The sequence below is a fragment of the Hippoglossus hippoglossus genome, chromosome 4, assembly GCF_009819705.1.
Source record: "Hippoglossus hippoglossus isolate fHipHip1 chromosome 4, fHipHip1.pri, whole genome shotgun sequence".
NCBI lineage: Eukaryota > Metazoa > Chordata > Actinopteri > Pleuronectiformes > Pleuronectidae > Hippoglossus > Hippoglossus hippoglossus.
Window position 1 is genome coordinate 377,848 of NC_047154.1, and position 21,106 is coordinate 398,953.

General features: G+C 38.6%; 2 protein-coding genes and 2 long non-coding RNA genes across 11 annotated transcripts in view; 3 read left to right on the top strand and 1 right to left on the bottom strand.

Annotated features, from left to right (window-relative positions):
• Positions 1-2,437, top strand: part of szt2 (SZT2 subunit of KICSTOR complex) — a 149,375-nt gene extending 146,938 nt beyond the window's left edge. For all 6 annotated transcript variants that reach the window (XM_034584035.1, XM_034584038.1, XM_034584036.1 and 3 more), the window contains 2 exons: positions 1,990-2,058; positions 2,142-2,437. In XM_034584035.1, the coding sequence (XP_034439926.1) occupies positions 1,990-2,058; positions 2,142-2,285 (213 nt within the window). In that variant the 3' untranslated portion in view covers positions 2,286-2,437. The remainder of the gene's footprint in view (positions 1-1,989; positions 2,059-2,141) is intronic.
• Positions 2,438-3,726: 1,289 nt separating this feature from the next.
• LOC117760782 lies at positions 3,727-4,893 on the top strand. The gene is made up of 2 exons (XR_004613724.1): positions 3,727-4,380; positions 4,596-4,893. It is a non-coding gene; the product is annotated as an uncharacterized LOC117760782 (long non-coding RNA).
• A 148-nt stretch (positions 4,894-5,041) lies between these two features.
• On the bottom strand, positions 5,042-14,102 carry hyi (hydroxypyruvate isomerase). 3 transcript variants are annotated; one of them, XM_034584078.1, is made up of 8 exons: positions 13,542-14,102; positions 12,722-12,833; positions 10,737-10,851; positions 7,754-7,832; positions 5,837-5,886; positions 5,670-5,739; positions 5,433-5,567; positions 5,042-5,326 (listed from the first exon to the last, which is right to left on the bottom strand). In XM_034584078.1, the coding sequence occupies exons 1-8, from the start codon at positions 13,801-13,803 to the stop codon at positions 5,262-5,264; spliced, it is 888 nt and encodes a 295-aa protein (XP_034439969.1). In that variant the 5' UTR covers positions 13,804-14,102; the 3' UTR covers positions 5,042-5,261. The 3 variants fall into 3 exon arrangements, with proteins under 3 accessions (XP_034439969.1, XP_034439971.1, XP_034439970.1); XM_034584080.1 differs by having other exon boundaries at positions 5,042-5,315; positions 13,605-14,101; XM_034584079.1 differs by having other exon boundaries at positions 13,605-14,090.
• On the top strand, positions 7,150-13,923 carry LOC117760790. The gene is made up of 3 exons (XR_004613732.1): positions 7,150-7,234; positions 11,754-11,756; positions 13,913-13,923. It is a non-coding gene; the product is annotated as an uncharacterized LOC117760790 (long non-coding RNA).
• Positions 14,103-21,106: the final 7,004 nt, after the last annotated feature.

Genomic DNA, 21,106 nt, shown 5'->3' on the forward strand with positions numbered 1-21,106 from the left:
TTAACTTATTTGATTTTGGTAGTCAAAGATCAAGGTCACTGTGGCTTAACAAAGATCAGCAAGAGGGAATGTCTTTAAATTTGGTAGAAACATTCACTGGGACACAAAGATGAACAGATATCATTTTAGTGGTCGAAGGTGATCTTGCATTGTTTTGAACATAATATATCAGGTACTACCCAAAGGGAATTTCATTACTGTTGCACAAACATTCAGTTGGCCTCAAGGAAGAGCTGAATAGAATTTAGTGGTCAAGGTCACTGTAACCTCACAAAGCACATTTTTTCCCTTGTGAATATGATATCTCGAGAACGCTTTGAGAGAATCCTTTCACATTTGGCACAAACATTCACTTGTAGTTAGATTTCTATTTTGATAGCCAAAGGTCAAAGGTCAAGGTGGCCTCACAAATTACGTTTGTTTTTATTGAACATGATATGTTAAGATCAGCTGAGGAAATGTCTTAAATAAGGACTGTCAGTAGGGAATTTAATTACACCTGTCACAATTCACTTTGACTCATGGACTGATTAGAATTTGGTGGTCAAAGGTCACTGTGAGCTCTCAAACTAAATCAATCAATCAATCAAATTTTATTTGTATAGCCCATATTCACAAATCACAATTTGTCTCATAGGGGTTTAACATGGTGTGAATGTTTTGCCTTGTAAATGTAATATCCCAGGAAATTCTGGAAAATGGGAATTCTTTGGCACACATCGACTGACTGATTAACTGAATAGACTTCTGTGGTCAAAGGTCACAGTGGCCTTAAAAAAACGTTTTGAGCGAATTTCTCTTTACCCTCAAGCAGCTCAAAGGATTCAAAGATACGTGATTACATTTCAGTGGTGAAAGGTCACAGTGAACTTAAATCTGGAAAAAACAATTAATAGTATTATGTTCACTGAAACACTGAGATATACAACCACAATGCAGTATTTTCTAGTTTGAATGGAATTTGGTAGGTTTGGCAAGCGTCAGAAAAATGACTCAGGCAAGTGAGTAACTAGATTTACAAGACCAACATGGCATTTTACTTGCCCAGGACAGCTGCCTCTTTACCCTATTAATGCTATAAAATCTTTATCAAATGTTTACCTATATTAATTAAGAAGTGGTAAAGTTGTTTAATGTAATCTTTTTTTAAATGTTACCAGTATTTCTGTTAATTCAGCAATGATTATGTTTACTATTTCAGTGAAGGGGAGGTATTGAGTATATCTATTGAGAAGCAGTCAATGAAAGAGGGGTGAACATTGGTACTTACTTCACAATCTGGGTTTTTACATTGCAGGGCCAGGAAAAGTAAAATGTTATGACATGGTATTTCTATTTGTTTTTTTGGGGTTTGTTTATTTGTTTTCTTTCCTCTGTCTCTATGCTCATGCAATGGATGGGGAATGTCTTGCTTTTCCGAATGTGTTCCGTCATCGGCGGTGGCAATGTTTCATAGTTCACTTTCTTCATCCATGCTGGTATTTTTCTCTGTATCACAAACTGTACACTCACGTGACGCCTTCTCTCCGTGGTTGACTTTCCCTCTCTGTGTTGTTACGTCGTGTTGTCATCCGTGGAGGTTGAAACAAGTAACAAGCCAGTTATGAGAGTGTAAGGAGTAGAAGTAAACAGTCGTCAGGAAAATAAATCTGAAATAAGTACAGATACCTGAAAAAATCTACTTAAGTACAGTAACAAAGTATTTGTTCTTTGTTACTTCCCACCTCTGGCAACAGTGTGGCTCACTGATTATTGGTGTTTATGTACTTCCTCACTACATTTTTAACTGTGTAACCATTGGACATAACCTCACATAATTATCTCCTGTTGCTGTTTTGAGAAACATAATATCAGCTTTAACACTTTTAAATTAGATATTTTTTCTGATGTTAACATTAAAACCATTTCTTAATGTCTAACATCATAAGGAAGATTATAAGGATCAATAAATTGACATGTTCAATTATAAAAATTGTCATCTTGTTTCAGGCTGTTCTGAACCAGAAGTTCACAGACTGCTTTGTTCTGGTCTTCTTGGACACCCAAGCAGGAAAAACAGTAGGTCATTACACTTTGATTTATATTATTAATATATTGTTGTTGCAAAAATGTCTTAGCTAAACATTTTCTTCCTCAAACAGAGCCTAAAGGTTGTGTTTCGTGAGCCACTGCCATCACAGCCACAAGCCAGCAGCAGCCCTCCTCCCCAGCTGGTGTCCATGTATCATCACCTGGAGTCTGTCATCAACACAGCTTGCTATAACCTCTGGACAGGACTATTATAGAGTTGATCAGTGCTGGATCTGCTGGAGCCTATGTCTATGTGACCACAGTTAACTCATTAAATTGGGAAGCAACAGTAGTATGAGATTTGAGTAACAATCTGAAACTCCAAGACAGTTAGTTATCAGTTAGCTCACCTAGCCCTAAACAAGTCTAAAAGTCTCCTAACTGGTGTGTCAGACTTTATTCTGTAGTGTTTTTGCTTTTAACTATACAATCATGCATGTATGATAACCACATAAAAAATGTCCTCAGAATACAGGTGGAATTAAACCCATATAGAATGGCAGCAGTATACATGTGTCACCATCTAGTGTTCGGTTAATGTTATGTTTATGTAGGCGAGTATGTATAATTTGTTAAGAAGCAAGTACATCACAAGCATTTGGGCAGTTTAATGTTGTACTTTATAAGGATACTGTGTTATTTTTCTCTGTACACATAAACTAAACACACTAAAACTACCTGTATGGAATTTCCCTGAGTGAGGCTAACAGCTAACAGGGTTTCCCACAATGTCCTAAATTATAAAACACCTCTAACATCTGAGGAAATTACGTTTATCAAACAAAATACTAAGCTTCAACAGGGGGGGTTAGGCTTTACCCAAAAGCTTATTGTGTTTGTTTTGTTAACTCATACAACAAAATATAACGACTTCCATCCATTCATTATTCTACAGCTTTTCCTTTGAGGGTCACGGGGGTGGTGCCAATCCCAGCAGACATTGGGCTAAAGGGGGAGTACACCCTGGACAGGTTGTCAGTGTATTGCAGGGCTAACATAGACAACATTTACTCACATTTACACCTATGGACAATTAAGAGTCTCAAATTAACCTAACCTTTAAACCTGCATGTCTTAGGACTGAGGGAGGAAGCAGTAGTACCCGGAGAAAACCCACTGAGACACAAAAAAACATGCAGATTCCACACAGAAAGACCCCGGCTGAACTAGGATTTTTAGGTGGGAACTGTCTTGCTGTGAGCAACAGGCTAACCGCCACCTTACTGCCCATGACCACGATTTGAGACTTGAATATTCACAATGTACAGATCAGCTGACTGTTAACAGTGTGAACTTCACACTAAAGATGCACACAATCTGATCCGTCAGCAAGACCGCATTCACAGTAAAATACTTCTCCAGTACTACTGAAACAAGAGCTCTACATGTAAGAGCTCAAACTGCACACAGCCAACCACAATGACTGATCTGGCCAAAATGTTCCAATTCTACAATTGCTCAATCGCAACCAGGCCGGTTACGATCAGCCTTCATCCAGCAAAGACCACATATAGAATGAAATGGTTAACTCTATAACTCTCTCTATTTTTCAACTACATTGATAAAGAGACAGTATATCAATATTCAGGTCAGCAAGCAACTGATAATGTAATTTCATTGCACAACCTGGGAAAAGTGGAGGTGAACAAAGTCTGGGTTCCTGTTTTCAGTTCCTCTGGTCAACAAAATGCTTTGAGGTTGGTGACCTGCCTGGAGTAGTGTGCATGACACATACTCTGATAAGGAGAAGTTCAGGTTTCCAGCAATTTCGATGACTCGTCCTGACACACAGCACCATTTAGTCATAAGAAACCAATAACAAACACTGACTATAAAACTGCACAAGTTTCATATTCGCAGTTTGATTAATAGGTCAGTTTTCTCTGATCTTGTGCCTTCCGATAACATTTTGCTATCTTTTCATACCACATCAGTGTTTTGTATTTTATAGTGACAGACAGCTGAGATGTCAGCACAGAGTGGGAGGACTTATATGTTTAGATTTCCATCATTGTCAGACTTGCTTCCCACTTACACCCCACGTATCTGCAGCCTTGAAGTGCCTTTTGTTCCTTTTTGAATTCTCCAACCTTTGAAGTGATACTGTTGTCATTCCATCAGCTCTGCATATACAGCGTTTGGAAACATATCCTCCTGTTATGCATGAAATTGCCTGAGTCACTTTTGATAACTGTGACAAAAATGGCCTTCCACAAGCAGGAAAATGGAAAATTTGCATAATAGCATGCCACATGTCATCATAACAGTGTACCAAAGAATGTTCAGGGTGATGAGTTTGACATGTGGCTGGTAATCATACCTCAGTTTAGAAGAAGGCTTGAAGCCAGCCTCATATAAAAGTGTTGAATCACAGCAAACATAGGGACTTGATATCCACTGAAACACCCGTCATGAATTACATATTCAGGCCATATGCTTTTGCACATTTTCGTTGCGAGGAAACTATAGAGGTTTGAGCTTTAAGCTTATAAATTAAGAGATTTTGAACAGAGCAGCACTCTCAGTATTCTGTTTAAATATTTAACACTGGATATTATGATGCAAATGTGAATTGTAATACGTAGCATTGTGACGCTGTTATATAAACACTGGACAAACGTGATTGGTCAAACTAGGGAGGGAAACCATAAGACTTTAAAAAATCTTGTCCCTCGCTTACAGATTCAACATATTCACATGCAGAATCTGTTTATAGAGATTACGCCCTCTCCAACTGTATAATGTATATTATGTATGTACAGAACACTTCATACAGTATGTGAAATGCTTGATAAACCAGTAGGATAAATAAGTGTGATGAATCATTTTTCCATCTGTCACCTGTAGCTGATTAATATGTCGACTGTATATCCATTTTATGTAAAAGTCTAATTGCTAGGCAGGGTCAGGAGACCAACAGTAATGAGCATGTGAACTGGACGACACAAGACTGAAGCAAAGACTGCATGTCTCAACTCAAGTTAGGGCTGCAAGATTTATTGAAAAATTATAACAATTCATGCCTCTATTTCATTTTTATACAACAATGATTATGCCAGTTACTAAGAACATTGCATCAAAGCAGACTGATGTTCAGTACATATACATAATAATTAACTATAACATATTAGCAAATTTCAAACTTTAGATTTGAGACTTGAGTTGCAAAAATCTTTAGCTTTGTGGTTGAGTCACCTGGTTGTCACTTGCTGTGTCCAGTAATCTTTGATCCAACCCAGACCTTCCTTTGTGGAGCCTTAAGTGAAGAGTGATGATGATTATGCTTGTTTTTTTCCTCAACCTGTTCTCTTTATCACAATTATTTATTTTTATAGTATTAATTAATTAGAAAGCTCACTGACCTAGTGGCTTGTATTCACAGCCAATGTATCCCAGGTAGCCATAGTTTTCCAGTGTGTTGAACAGGTAGTTGTAGTTGAGCTCTCCTGCACTGTCAGGCTCGTTCCTGCCGGGAACCTGAGCAATTTGTATATGACCTGTGAAACACAACCACACCTCTTTGACTGCTGCATCATGCATTTTTCATCTGTATTACCTCCAGAGGCATGTAGATTTTTCCTTTTTTTTTTTTATCTTACCAATTATAGGGAAATACTTTTTGATGTTCTGTGTCAGGTTACCATCCATTATTTGCCAGTGAAAGATATCCTGAAACAGTTCATTTAAGTCAACATTTGTTAAGTCAAGCCATTCCTTGTGTTTTGTTATTTTTATTCAACTTATATCACATTTTCAGAGCACCCACCATTTGCAGCTTGATGTTTGGCTTTCCAACTTTACCCAGTATAACAGCCGCTACAGACACAAACATGAGAATCAGCTGAGACATGACTGGCAGTCAGCCAGACATGTACCGCTGACAGATTAGACGGACAATGTAAGATACTGGTGTACTCAAACTGTACAGCATAAACTGAGCACACTAATATAATCTGAGTAATTTCTATTTACAACAGTATTTGCCATGTACGTCCATCAAAGGACTAACAAAAACTTTAATTGTTGCTAAAATTACTTCAATGTTATAATGCCCAACTACTGCCTCACATTCAGTCTAAGATTAACAGTAAATTAATTAAAAAAGATACTTTTCTTAGCAAACTAACAATTTTATTGATTGCTTGAACCCACAACTTCATATAAAATATGGCATGTAATTTAGCTTTTTAGAGTTTCTGTAAAAGAACATACCTGTAAAACTAATTTGAAACGTCCACTAAAATGTTCTATCTAATAAAGCTTCCAGGGGCAAACAACAAACCAAATACGGAAACTAAGCCTGTTTAACAGGTCTGCCTTGGACCGGCTCTTGGGGGACACGTGGAACATCTCTTTCCTCTTCATCCCATATCTCACTAATACATATTACTGACTTGGCTTCTTACTTGGAGTCCTGTTGCTTTACTGTTGCAGATACAGGATCACAGCTGCTGCCATATTGTGGATCGCCATGGCATCTAATGGTGGATTATGATTATATCTAGATTGCTTAGATGCACAATATGTCTGCACACTTATACTAATATCACTGGCAATACTGCTATGATTACAATTGGCATTGCTCATTCTTTCATCTCTGTCTGACATTTTCTGTTGGATAAATACTTTAAATATTGATACACCTCTCCATCAATGGTAGACACTGTGGTAGTTTTTCCTCACCCTGGTCGAGGGTTATGGGTATTGTTTGGGTTTATTCCAAAACAGGTCCCAATACAGGTTATTCCAATACAGGTGCAATCAATATTTTCAAAATGATGACAGTGCCTAAACGGTGCCTGAGCTTTTTCTTAAAAAAGACACAAAATGACAGCTTTTTTATAGCGAAAGCAAATTGGAATTTCAAATCTTACATACTGTTAACTGTTTAAAGTATACTTAACTTAAAAAATACAAATATAAATAAGTGCAAAACTCTTGACAAATTTATATAATAAAATTGCCCTATTAAGAAAACCTAATCCAACTACGATAATTTAACACTAAATAATCGTTTCAGTGCTTTCTACAGCAAAATGACTCCAGCTCCAGACTTCATCAACTGTCTCCCCACTACTGGGACAAGAGATGTACGTAAACAGTCAAACACGGAGCATCCCCTTGTTTCCAAATGTATCCTGTGCGTTGCCAGGTGCTTTATTAAGTTTGTCGTGTTCTTCCCTCCCTCCTCCTTCCTAACCCACTTCCAACTCTAAGCTCCCTGCTCTTGCTCAGACATTTGCTGCACGTCCCGTTGTTTGAACCCTTTCACATGAAACACAGCTGTACTTTCGACCGGTAAGCTTTTATGAATGTTGTAGTGTCGCCTCAAGTTTGAGGTCGCTATTCACAAACTGTAAACTAACTTTTCGTGCTGCCAGAGTCATATAGAGAGTGGGTTTCTACCAGGGTTAAGTGTAATGTTAACTTAGCATACTGTATACGTTCATGTTTATGTTGTGAACAAGGGCCATACAGGAATCTACTCAAATCCAGCTTTACTAAACCAAAGATATTTTTGTCTTAACACAAAAACATTTTATTTTCTAACAGCATCAGAGATGTTATATTAGGCAAATAAAGACATTTGCCTGTTAACAACAGCATTAACAATCAATCTGTTCCTGAGTATAAGAAAGAGTTGTGCATACTGGTTAGTGATTGTGTTGTCTCAGTTTCTTACCTTGATGAGGACAATCCAGAAAATACCTGGGATCTGTAATCCTTGTGTTGATTGGTTCAATCAATCCAGTGATTCCTTCCTGCGAGGAACAGAGTCATATGATTCAGATTAACATTAAGAACATCGTTAAAATAATAACCAGGCTGTTTTTAGTTTGTGCCCTGCCTTATTCTTTTACTGTGTGTCACTTTGAGCAACCACAAGATATGTCCTGGGAAGTTGCCTCTGTAAACTCTGCAATGCTGCCAATTGAGAGATATATATATGTATATGTATATACATATATATACAGGACTGTCTCAGAAAATTAGAATATTGTGATAAAGTTCTTTATTTTCTGTAATGTAATTAAAAAAACAAAAATGTCATGCATTCTGGATTCATTACAAATCAACTGAAATATTGCAAGCCTTTTATTCTTTTAATATTGCTGATTATGGCTTACAGCTTAAGAAAACTCAAAAATCCTATCTCAAAAAATTAGAATATTTCCTCAGACCAAGTAAAAAAAAGATTTATAACAGCAAAACAAAATCAAACATTTGAAAATGTCCATTAATGCACTCAGTACTTGGTTGGGAATCCTTTTGCACGGATTACTGCATCAATGCGGCGTGGCATGGAGGCAATCAGCCTGTGGCATTGCTTAGGGTTTATGGATGCCCAGGATGCTTCAATAGCGGCCTTTAGCTCATTTGCATTGTTGGGTCTGGTGTCTTTCAGCTTCTTCTTCATAATACCCCACAAATTCTCTATGGGGTTCAGGTCAGGGGAATTGGCAGGCCAATCGAGGACAGTAATGCCATGGTCAGTACACCAGTTACTGGTGGTTTTGGCACTGTGGGCAGGTGCCAGATCATGCTGGAAAATGAAATCCTCATCTCCATAGAGCTTTTCAGCAGACGGAAGCATGTAGTGCTCTAAAATCTCTTGGTACACAGCTGCATTTACTCTGGACTTGATGAAACACAGTGGACCAACACCAGCAGCTGACATGGCTCCCCAAACCATCACTGACTGTGGGAACTTCACACTGGATTTCAAGCAACTTGGATTTTGCTCCTCTCCAGCCTTTCTCCAGACTCTGGCGCCTTGACTTCCAAATGAAATACAACACTTGCTTTCGTCTGAAAAGAGGACTTTGGACCACTCTGCAACTGTCCAGTGCTTCTTTTCCATAGCCCAAGTCAGACGCTTCTTCCGTTGTCTTGAGTTCAGAAGTGGCTTGACCATGGGAATACGGCTATTGTAGCCCATTTCCCGGACACGTCTGTGAACAGTGGCTTTTGATACCTGGACTCCAGCTTCAGTCCACTGTCTTTGAAGCTCCCCCAAATTCTGGAAGCGACCCTTCTTCACAATGCTGTTAAGGCTGCGGTCATCTCTCTTGGTTGTGCAGCGTTTCCTGCCACATTTCCCCCTTCCAACAGACTTTTTGTGGATGTGCTTTGAAACTGCACTCTGTGAACAGCTTGCTCTTTGAGAAATTTCTTTTTGTGTCTTACCCTCCTGATGGAGGGTGTCAATGATGGTCCTCTGGACAGCAGTCAGATCAGCAGTCTTCCCCATACTTGTGATTTAGTTTACTGAACCAAGCTGAGTGTTTTTCAAGGCTCAGGAAACCCTTGCAGGTGTTTCGAGTTAATTAGACGATTCAAGTGATTAGTTGAATACCCTACTAGTATACTTTTTCATGATATTCTAATATTTAGAGATAGGATATTTGAGTTTTCTTAAGCTGTAAGCCATAATCAGCAATATTAAAAGAATAAAAGGCTTGCAATATTTCAGTTGATTTGTAATGAATCCAGAATGCATGACATTTTTGTTTTTTTAATTGCATTACAGAAAATAAAGAACTTTATCACAATATTCTAATTTTCTGAGACAGTCCTGTATATATATGTATATGTATATGTATATATATATGTTTTTTATCATATTGGTTTTGTCTTGTGTCTGGATTTTTTGACAGCAAGAAATTCATAATCTTGATTTCCTTTTTTCAACATTTGCTTGGTTATTTGAATAGATATAAAGAGCTTGGCATTTGGCCAAACCACCAGGTTCTTCTCCGAGCTTGTCTGATCTTGGTAGTTAGGCTGGGTTGAGCATTGTTAGGGCACTCAAGAAATAATGCGTACACTTAATATCACACATTGGATCTCAATGAACAAAATATTCAAGTTGGAAATCTCAATTGATATACGATGACTGAACAAATTAAGTAAGAAAAAAACAATCATTAACCCATTGAGAAAGTCAAAGTGAATTTTTTTTAGCACAGGTTGATCAAATTACTCATTAGGTGGTTCAGTAGTGTGTATGGCTGCCATGGATCGGGGCATCAGCGAGCTTTTAAACAGTCTGTGGCGCTAATTGGTGATGACGGATGCACCGGTACATAATATCATTCTCAATTAGATTCAGGTCTGGGGAACTTGAGGGCCGGTCACTGGCATCAATGCCTTCCATCATCCAGGAACTGGGTTGGACAATATGAGCACTGAGTGCAAAGGCTCATGGAACTATTAAGTGTCCTTCTTAAATACAGATTTCTTATAACTTTATCTTCGTTATATTGCGTAAATGTTCTGAATTTAGTTGTGTAGTTTTTATGTTTTTTTTATGTTCAGGAAATATTTATAAATTGTAAAGTTTTATATTTTAAGTTCTGGTATGTGTTTGAAAGGGTACAGTCACTGTTCAAATGAAAAGTGCCTACGTTAAATGCTGCATAAATCATCCTACATGCAATTATACCAAGCATGGGGTGCAGGTTGGGAGCTGACATCAAGATCGTTGTCTCAGTCCAGTTATTTCAACATGAGTTTGCTGTAACATGTTATGCTGATATGCTCTACAATAATGTAAGGCCTCAACCTTGTATACCTATGTAATGTGCTACAGAATAAAATACTGTTGTGATATGGCCCTATACAAATAATATTAAATTGAATGTTGGACAGAAAAAGTCACCTACTTTTGACAGGATATCAGCAGCATAGGTAAGGTTCTGTACAAAGATGGCCTCCATCTCCTTGACAACCGCTTTCCTGTGTGAACCTACAGGAATCCTTCCTGCCATCAGGTGGATCCTGATAATAGAACATGGATGATGCACTGCTTCTACTTCAACAGTTCATATTAAAACCTGTCAGACAGGTAAATTGGGCTTCAAGTGAAGTTAAATCACATTAAATACACAAGACAATAAATTAAAATACCTTACTTAATAACTAACTGACCCTGATATTGGTCAGGATAGGAGTCCTTTGAGCAATTTTCAGACATGACCTGCGGGTCAAATCAGTAGAATTGGCGTTTGGAGTTTCCTGAAATTTGTCTTTGACACATGCACAACAAAGCAGGAGGTTCTCTGCACAGACGCGTTCAAAACAACCGGTGGAGTGGCAGGGTGCAGCAGACAGATGCAGGAAGTGACGTAATAACTCCACTGCGGAGATTACGTGGTTTTCTTGACAATACAGAGACTCTTACTCTTGGCTCTTATCACCACAAAATCTCTTGACATCTTCGTCAGTGTCTTCTATGTGTGTGTCACCACATTTTCACCGGGACATGTTTGTTTTCATTTAGTATTTTTTTGGGGTCTTTCGCATGTTAGAAGAGTAAAAAGTGATTATAAACCATAATAAACCTACACTGGTTCACTATTGCTACTATGGATGGTTTTCTGGTCCAAAACTATATATATATATATATAAATACATAAATAAGAGGATAAATATATAAATACATAAATAGATACATAATTAAATGGCGAAATGTGTATTTAGACATTTATTTAGACATTTATTTATATATTTCGAATTTGATCTATTTATTTATACTTTCATTTATACTTTTATTTATCCTTTGCTAACCTGCTGGACAGAACAATATAAAACTGTCAACTTCAGTCATCAAAAGTCAGGGGGCGGGTTAAAGCTTCTGATTGGTGGTTGAACATGAATCTACTGCTTCTGCCTAATTAAAGATGGTAGCGGGCATCTGGTTGCTAACCGGCAATCAAATTGAATAAGAATAAGCAGCCACACAAAAACACACTGCTCTGTGTGTGTGTGTCTCTCTCTCTCTCTCTCTCTCTCTCTCTCAGCTGACGTCTCTGACTTGCTCCAGTTCAAAAGTTGATTTGTTTGTTGTCACAATATCAACACTGATCATCACATAAAGATCGATACTTTTATTAATGAGTTAAATCTTTATTCAGAGCAGTGCATTCATCAGCCGCTTGCTCGCATCCTCTTTTCCTCTCTCTTTTTAAAAATAAATGTATAAATACACATTTAGGCATTTAATTATATAATTATGTTTTTATTTATGTGTTTATATAATTATTTATGTATTTATTTATTTATAGTTTTGGCCCAGATTCTACAGGTTTGAGGGGTGTGGTTTTCTTGTCCATGACAAGAAAACCACACCCCTCAAATCTAACAGCAGGGTTTTCCATTGCATTAAGGACTTCAACAAAGTGCACAAACATATTTGTGCAGCACCTAAAGTCAATGAAAAGAAAGAAAATATGCTGAGAGGATTATTAATCAAAGACTGATCAAACACTGAGACTGATTCATTAATTAATCAAATTATATAAATTTGTTCTAAGAGTAACTGGTGCCCTTTTTTTATAACAAGTGCAAATTCATCATATTGCTACATTACTTCTGAGGCTTTATATTTTTCTTCTTTCACAGAACTGGTGTTTTTTCTGTTTCACCAATTTAATCATATTTTATATCTTCAGATTGTTTTTTTTCTTTATTTATACGGTATGTATTTCATTATGTTGCATTGGGATTCTTTTAAATTCTTTTTAGGAATTATATTTGTAAACCTCATTGAATAGCCTTGCTGTTGACCTGACACTTGCATATATTCTCCTTTCATATTCACAAAGAATTCTGTTATGCTCCATCCATCTTCACTCAGCTGATTCCTCACCTTTTGCAGTCCAAAGCTTTTGCGTACTCTATAGCAATAACCAGACCCTGCCTGAACTCTGCCTCTCTTCCAGGAACTGCTCCAAGACCAAGATCACCTGCCTTCACATCTCCTGGAAAACACACACACGCACATTCCATCATTACCACCAGTATCATCCTGGAATTATTACCACTTCACTGGTTGAAATGTCCAGCTGTTAACTCCAGGGAAGGGAACCTTTTTTCCATCAAGTGTTGTCCACTAAGTTATTGTTTATTATTACCACATATATCACACCAGGGCTCCAGACTAACTATTTAACATTGGTTGCACTGGTGTGCCTAACTTGCACATAATTTAGGTGCACCTAAAATGAATTACAACTATTAAATATCCTCAATAAATAAAACAAATAAAATAAACCACACTCAACCAAAACAAGATGATTTACATGAACTTTTAAGTTTGTATTGTGATGCAGCGTTTCATGTGTGTGTGTCTGATTGTCTCTCTTCCCCGCTCTTTACACTTTCGTCACTTTAACTCGGATATCCTGGCGCTGCTCGTCACGTTACGTCTCGTGTCGTGTGTGGCAGAGTGCGCAGTCTGCGCAAACTTTTTTTTTGCTTTTTGCAATATGTTTCAATGTACCTCTCATTGACTCTGGGGCGGATCAAACAAACACAAATTCAACTTCAGAACAGTTCAGATCCTAATAACTTGTGATTAGTGTGTTTATTGTGAAAGTGTAACGTGAGCGCACACATACAGGAGACATTGAACCGGTACAAACCAACCGCTGCTAATCATTTTGCAGCAGTGGATCAAACAGTCGTACGGGAGGCATACGGCCCAGAGGCCGGACGCTCTCCGCCCCTGAATGAACCTGTGGGCAGTTTACCGGGCGGAGTGTTGATAAGGACCACCTCCACGCCTGCAGCCGCTTTGGCCCTCTGTAGCTCCTTCAAGTCGGAGTCGTAGAGCCAGCCTGCCTCCACAGCCTGGAAGCCAGCCGAGGCAGCGGCGTGTATTCTATGACTGAAGTCTGGCATCTCCGTGAACAGCCAGGAAATATTAGCACAGAACTTCAGCGGAGCCATATTTGCTTAACCACAGAGAACAAGGACTGACGCTGTACCTCCGTCTGAGAACAGGAGTGTCAGTCTCGCCAAGGAGGAAACAGAACGGTCAACTTTCAAAACAAAACAGCACACATTTGCAAGAAAAATAAAATAAAGAGGAGTGGTTTTATTTTGAAAGAGTTAACGGATGTAGTATGTATGTTACAACGTCGACTTTGACCACATACGAGCATATATTGTGTGGGGGGAGGGTGTAGAGACGTGCACTTGTCATTTGCCTTGCAGCATGCTTCCTGTATTACCCCCTTTCCACCTAAGTGAACCGAGAGTTCATACTTATGAATTATGCAATATATAAATATGTACCTTTGATTTCCCTTTTGTTTAGCACAGAGCTTTGTGTCTTTTGATAAAATCTGTGTTGAAAAATGTGTTAACATACAAATGTGAAAACCCAATAAAACAGTGTGAACACATTGTTAAAAGACCACTTCTGCTGTGATGATAAAGCTCAAGTGGATTCAGTTTCATCAATTTTGATTTAGCAATTTAGAAGTATAGAAGTATTCATACAGATCACTTGATAGAATGTTTATATATTTCATCCTGATTTGCTGCAGGTAAAGTTTCCATTGTGGTTGCAGCTAAAACTTTTTTTATAAACAAGTAAGTACTTTATACATCAGCATGATACACAGACAGTCTAAGTGCCTCAGTGCTTAAGAGAGAATATCTGAATTCATTATCAGTGAGTAACGAGTCAATTTCAGAAACTGAGTGCACGTGTAGACTATAATTCAATTATCATCAGTGTTTTAACATAATTAACGTTCAGTTACATGTCAATCATATTACAAATAAATTCTAGACGTGACATTAAAATCACTTCTCTTATGAATGTACTCTGATAATGTTTTTTAATAAACCTCCTTACGTTGTTCGCTGCAACAGTTTCACATTTGCCCGTTAAACTGTCAACCACACCCATTTTATAGAAGTGGAAGTGCACTCTCACATACTCAGAGTCAGTTAACACAGACTTAACAGAACAAAATCTTAACCAGCTTTGTAGTACTGTTCCACACCAAGTCACTGAACCAGGGTTTGTCAACCCAGACTTTCTTTGTTAATCCCAAGTTAAATCAGAGTAGGTTGAACCAGCATCGTAGTACAGGCCCCTGGTTATAAGTGGTCTTGTTAGTCCCGATAATCAAGGCGGTTGTTACTTCTAGACAAGCAACGAGTTGGTGCCACTCTGGAACCCTTTTTCTGGCAGAAGGACTGGTTCTAGATTAGGCACTGGCTCCAAACTGGCCCTGGCTGAGAGAGAGTGAGCCTCCCCTGCACCCTCCCTTAAATACCAGGGCAGAGCCACAATGATCAGATCCTCAACACCTGTGAGCAGAGCAGAGCAAAGAGTAAAGGGGAGGGAAGAACAGGAAGGTTGGAGCCAGGGAGCACGTAACAGTGATGGCCAAATGTTAAACATATAATTATTTATTTATTTATATATTTTTTGGGTTTGTTTTCTTGATTTCTAAAAATATATACCTTGAGTAACACATTTCTGTCTCCTGAGTTATCATTAAGTGATGCTGCTTACAATTACTGTGTTCCTTTCCATAACACATGACACTTTCCCATGTTATTAAGCATTGTATAAAGAAAATACCGTCCAACATGTTTGTAAAATTAAAAGTTGTTTGTAATTCTCACAGCCACTTTTAGATAAATTAACAAAATGCTAATAATGTGTCAATACCTTAACTATACACTCAATGATTTTAATATCTGCTTGTTTTTAATGCAGTGGGACAAAATCTGTATGGCATTTTCTCAACCCTGTTCTATTTGCCACTCGCCCACCCGGCTCCCATTGAGACAGCTCCCCCGCCACAATTAAATTCAGGTTAGACTTGCCATAGAGAGTTTGGTTCTGTCATTCTGTGAATTTGTTTTCAAGACGTTTGAGGTAAAAAAAAAATAGGTTCACAATTCCACTTATTTGGCATTTGACAGGATCTGTTACACCGCAGCATCCTTGACAGGCTACATTCTCGGCTACTACACATTTTAGACCACAGGCCATTAGATTTGGACTGCATGGACTTTGCGTGTACTCAAGACCTGGCTTTTTGTAGTGCTATTGCAAGTTGTATTAACAATTATTCATGCATAATAGACACACTATCTGAACTGTGTAGTTTGATCAGGGTTGAAAGGGAGTGTGTTGTAGTGGAAAAATGACTTAGTGTGGTGGAAAACTATTTTGTAGTTGAAAATGACCTGAACTATTTGTAACCCGTAACCTGTATGAACTTTCTATTACCTTTATGACCTTTCTATTACTTATTGACCGTCCAAGGACTTATGCTCTATCTTCAAAGGAAACTTATGCAAATTAGTTTCCTGTGTCTTAATTCCTGTCTCAAACTGCACCTACAGAACTCGTCTGAACTGGCTCAGACAAACAGCCTTAGTTCTCCTATATAAGATCCTTGCATTTGACTGTTCTCCATCAACACACTGAGATCCCTGTGACTCTCTGTGTTGATCCTTTCTCCAGAAAGCCCCTATTAAAATACACAAGTACAAATTTGATATTCCAGCCTCTTGTATTTTCAGATTTCTATCACAGTGTACAAGGTTTGGAATCAAACCATCAGGTCCAAAAAGGTGCAGACCACACATAGCGTCCAAAGCTATAGTTCAGCCCAGAGTACCATATCTTCTTGAAATGCCTTTATCTGTCACAACCATTGCAAGTTTGTTGTGAGTGTCGAGACAAACAGGCCACAGAAGACTGTCAGAGAACAACATGTCAATGATTTCACTGTATAGTCAAATGACAAATGAAGAGTTGAATGCCTTGGTGGAATACAGTTGTCGATGCCACACTGTGGTTATCAAATGATGAAGTGGGCCCTCAGGCTGGAAAACCACCGCAGGCTACCTTCCCTTCCTAATGTCTAACGTGCATTCTAAGAGATACAAGACAGATGAGTTCGATGCCTGGGTCAAATGGAAACCCGAAATTAAGAAACTTGTCTTCTCTGCTTCTCTGAAATATGGTTAAGCGAGTCGGACCGGGACGAGGACCTAAGAATAAGTTGGTTTGGAAGCCCAATAGTGTCAGACTGGGGGAAAAGTGGAACTGACGTCCCAGGGCCCCAAAGGGGAGGCTAGTCCTTGAAAATCCTGAATGATAAAATATATACATATATTTATACATATACACTACCGTTCAAAAGTTTGGGGTCACCCAGACAATTTCGTGTTTTCCATGAAAACTCACACTTTTATTTACCAAATGAGTTGCAAAATGAATAGAAAATATAGTCAAGACATTGACAAGGTAGGAATCTGGTTGAGATCTGGTGACTGCGCTGGCCACTCCATTACAGACAGCATACCAGCTGCCTGCTTCTTCCCTAAATAGTTCTTGCATAATTTGGAGGTGTGCTTTGGGTCATTGTCCTGTTGTAGGAGGAAATTGGCTCCAATCAAGCGCTGTCCACAGGGTATGGCATGGCGTTGCAAAATGGAGTGATAGCCTTCCTTATTTAAAATCCCTTTTACCTTGTACAAATCTCCCACTTTACCAGCACCAAAGCAGCCCCAGACCATCACATTACCTCCACCATGCTTGACAGATGGCGTCAGGCACTCTTCCAGCATCTTTTCACCTGTTCTGCGTCTCACAAATGTTCTTCTGTGTGATCCAAACACCTCAAACTTTGATTCGTCTGTCCATAACACTTTTTTCCAATCTTCCTCTGTCCAATGTCTGTGTTCTTTTGCCCATATCAATCTTTTCTTTTTATTGGCCAGTCTCAGATATGGCTTTTTCTTTGCCACTCTGCCTAGAAGGCCAGCATCCCGGAGTCGCCTCTTCACTGTAGACATTGACACTGGCGTTTTGCGGGTACCGTTTAAAGAAGCTGCCAGTTGAGGACCTGTGAGGCGTCTATTTCTCAATCTAGAGACTCTAATATACTTGTCTTCTTGCTGAGTTGTGCACCGGGGCCTCCCACTTCTCTTTCTACTCTGGTTAGAGCCCATTTGTGCTGTTCTCTGAAGGGAGTAGTACACACCGTTGTAGGAAATTTTCAGTTTCTTCGCAATTTCTCGCATGGAATAACCTTCATTTCTAAGAACAAGAATAGACTGGCGAGTTTCACATGAAAGTTCTCTTTTTCTGGCCATTTTGAGAGTATAATCGAACCCACAAATGTGATGCTCCAGATACTCAACTAGCTCAAAGGAAGGCCAGTTTTATAGCTTCTCTCACCAGCAAAACAGTTTTCAGCTGTGCTAACATAATTGCACAAGGGTTTTCAAGGGTTTTCTAATCATCCATTAGTCTTCTAAGGCGATTAGCAAACACAATGTACCATTAGAACACTGGAGTGATAGTTGCTGGAAATGGGCCTCTATACACCTATGTAGATATTTCATTAAAAACCAGACGTTTGCACCTAGAATAGTCATTTACCACATTAACAATGTATAGAGTGTATTTCTGATTAATGTAATGTTACCTTCATTGAAAAAAACAGTGCTTTTCTTTGAAAAATAAGGAAATTTCTAAGTGACCCTAAACTTTTGAATGGTAGTGTATATATGTAATTAATATTAGTCATTTAATTTCTAGGTACCTAATGAAAATGGCGAAAACTGTCAGGGTAAATCGATTGATTGACCTCCACTATTTTTGGATCCAAAAATAGTGGAGGTCCCCTGAGGTCTTCATGAGGTCACCTGTCTCACCCCTACAAACAAATGGTTTAGTCCTTGCCTGCATGCAATCAAAGTAAGTGAGTGACTGAATGCTGAAGAATTAGCCAAACTGGCTGCGGCCGCATTTGTATGTCGCAGATTCGCAGTTGTCTGATGGTCATGTAGGTGAGGGTTTAAATCACATATACTGAGAGGTCATAGTGAAATAAGAACTGAAGAATTGGACCTTGAACCAGGAAGACACAGGGAGAGAGAGACACAGAGAGAGAGCAAGCAAGGGAGAGAGAGACACAGAAAGAGATAGCAAAGGAGAGAGAGACAGAGATGATAGTAAAGTAACTGTAAGTTAAAGTACGCCCCTCCTCCTGATATCAAACTGTTGATAGGGTCTCTTTTCCCCTTTTATTTACCCTGTGACTTCCAACAGCTGGTATACACACTAGTGTATATACTGTACATCTGCAAGCTAACGAGTCAGCTGCTGCTGAACTGATTGCCGACGTCACATACAGACTGGATTCAATTTTTCTGAAGGCACCTAAATTTATCCTTGGAGATTTAAACAACTGCATTTAAACAATACTTTGGTTAGTGTATGTTTTCATCCATTTTGAAAAATATATAACGTACACTCGTGGTAATATTGGCACCATATGCAACCAGTGCCTAATAAATCCAAACAGAAGCAGATCAGAAAACAAGGGTGCTTTGACCTAAAATATGAGCAAATATACAAATATACTGAAGGCCTGTCTCCATTATGGGACAGCTCTTTTACTTTTTTTTTTAATAGTGGTGTTACATTTATTTTGGCCAATGAGAGTATTATAATGTAATCATGTCATTGCAAAATGAACAATAAAGAACCATTTAAATTAAAGTCTTTTTTAGCTACTTTGATCTTGGAGGTGGGGGACATCATGGAGTGTTTAGGAGATACAACAGACTTAGGGGCCACTGATATGGATTCATCCAATGACTCACCACCAGTCAAATGTCCACGCTGTCAAGACTCTGGACTCTTTATTCTTTGGACTTTTGCCTATTTAATGCAGAGTGTTTTTTTTTTATGATAGATTCCTTGTTTGTTTTGGACTGTACCTTTGTTTTCCTTGTGTTTGGATTTATGTCTTGTCCCTGAATTCTCCCTTGTGCATATAAGTTTCTGTGCTTCCCTTTGTCTTTGTCAGTTCGTCGTCTTTCATCATCCCTCGCCTGTAAGTTCCTTGTGTCTCCTAGTATTCCCTTGCTTTTTCTGTTTAGCCTTTTTTTGAGTTTTTGGAGAACTTTGGATACCAGTTCTTTTCTGTATATGGACTTTTGGATTTGTTTGTTCCGTAAGAACCTTGTTTTTTATGTTTATGGAGTTTGTAAACCCGGTCTCTAGTTTTCCTGTGCTTTTTGGTTTTGTGGATTTTACCTGCATTAAAGGACACTTTGGAACTGTTTGCCTCTGCATTTTTGGGTCCTCCTGCTTTAACTTAAACTTGACACTAGCCTTCTGCGGGACGCTACAAGGCCCACAAGAAGAGCTGCTCAGGCAAGGATTCAAGTATTGTTACACAGATCAGCAAATACTTTGATGCCATCCAGGTCTCTGACATTGACAATGCTCTTGTCTTCTGGGCCAAATACCATGTAGTTGATTCCCTCAACTTTACATGTTGGCGCTTAAGGTGCTGTCAGTACCTGCCACTTCAGCGCCAGTGGAAAGGGTTTTCAGTCAAGGAGGCATTTTAATGAGACCCCACCGAGCATTTTTGGGTCACAAAATGTTGCAATCTCTCATCAATCTAAAATGGAACCAAACTCTACTTTTAACTCACTAGTATAGTGAGTTAGAATACTGCTACTGCACAGAGTACTATTCAAAGTTTAATAATATTGAACATGTTACATGTCAAGTCTTACACTGCACTTCCGTGGGTCGCCAGCAACACACCTACCAAGTGTAAACTAGATGTGATAAGCAGTTCTCTTATGTGAAGGACACACACATTCAGAGATTCCTGGCTGGTATAATTTTCCATTTAGCCATGTTTATTGTTAAGAATAATTTTCAGGTGTTAATATTACCAAAGTTGGAGTCATATCGCCTGACCACTTTTGACATGCAATGCGCACTTTATAATCAGTGACTGGGGAGTCATGATTTAGCAGCAGGTGTTTTTACAGTTATTTTTGATTCTGTCCCTGGTGTCACTGAGTATATACTTTACATCCATTTGTATTTTACTAAGGTTCCTTTTCTTTTTAGCAGAGGAATAAGTCAAAGTCAAAGTGAACTTTATTGTCATTCAGACCATACAATTTCTTCCAGGTCCATGTGCAAACATAAAAAGGCAAGTACCCTTAGCACAACAAAAATAGACATAATAGACAGCATAGACAGACACAAAATATACATATAGACTGTCGCACAAGACCAACTAAGCCATAATAAATGAAAAACTGCACGTCATTTCAAAGTGGTTGGATTATTGCACAGCGTAACTGTAAATGTAAACTTGACCTGCGGCGAAAGTCCACAGAGACTGCGGAGCGTCTCACTCTGACATTTGTGTTCACACATTTCACGTCT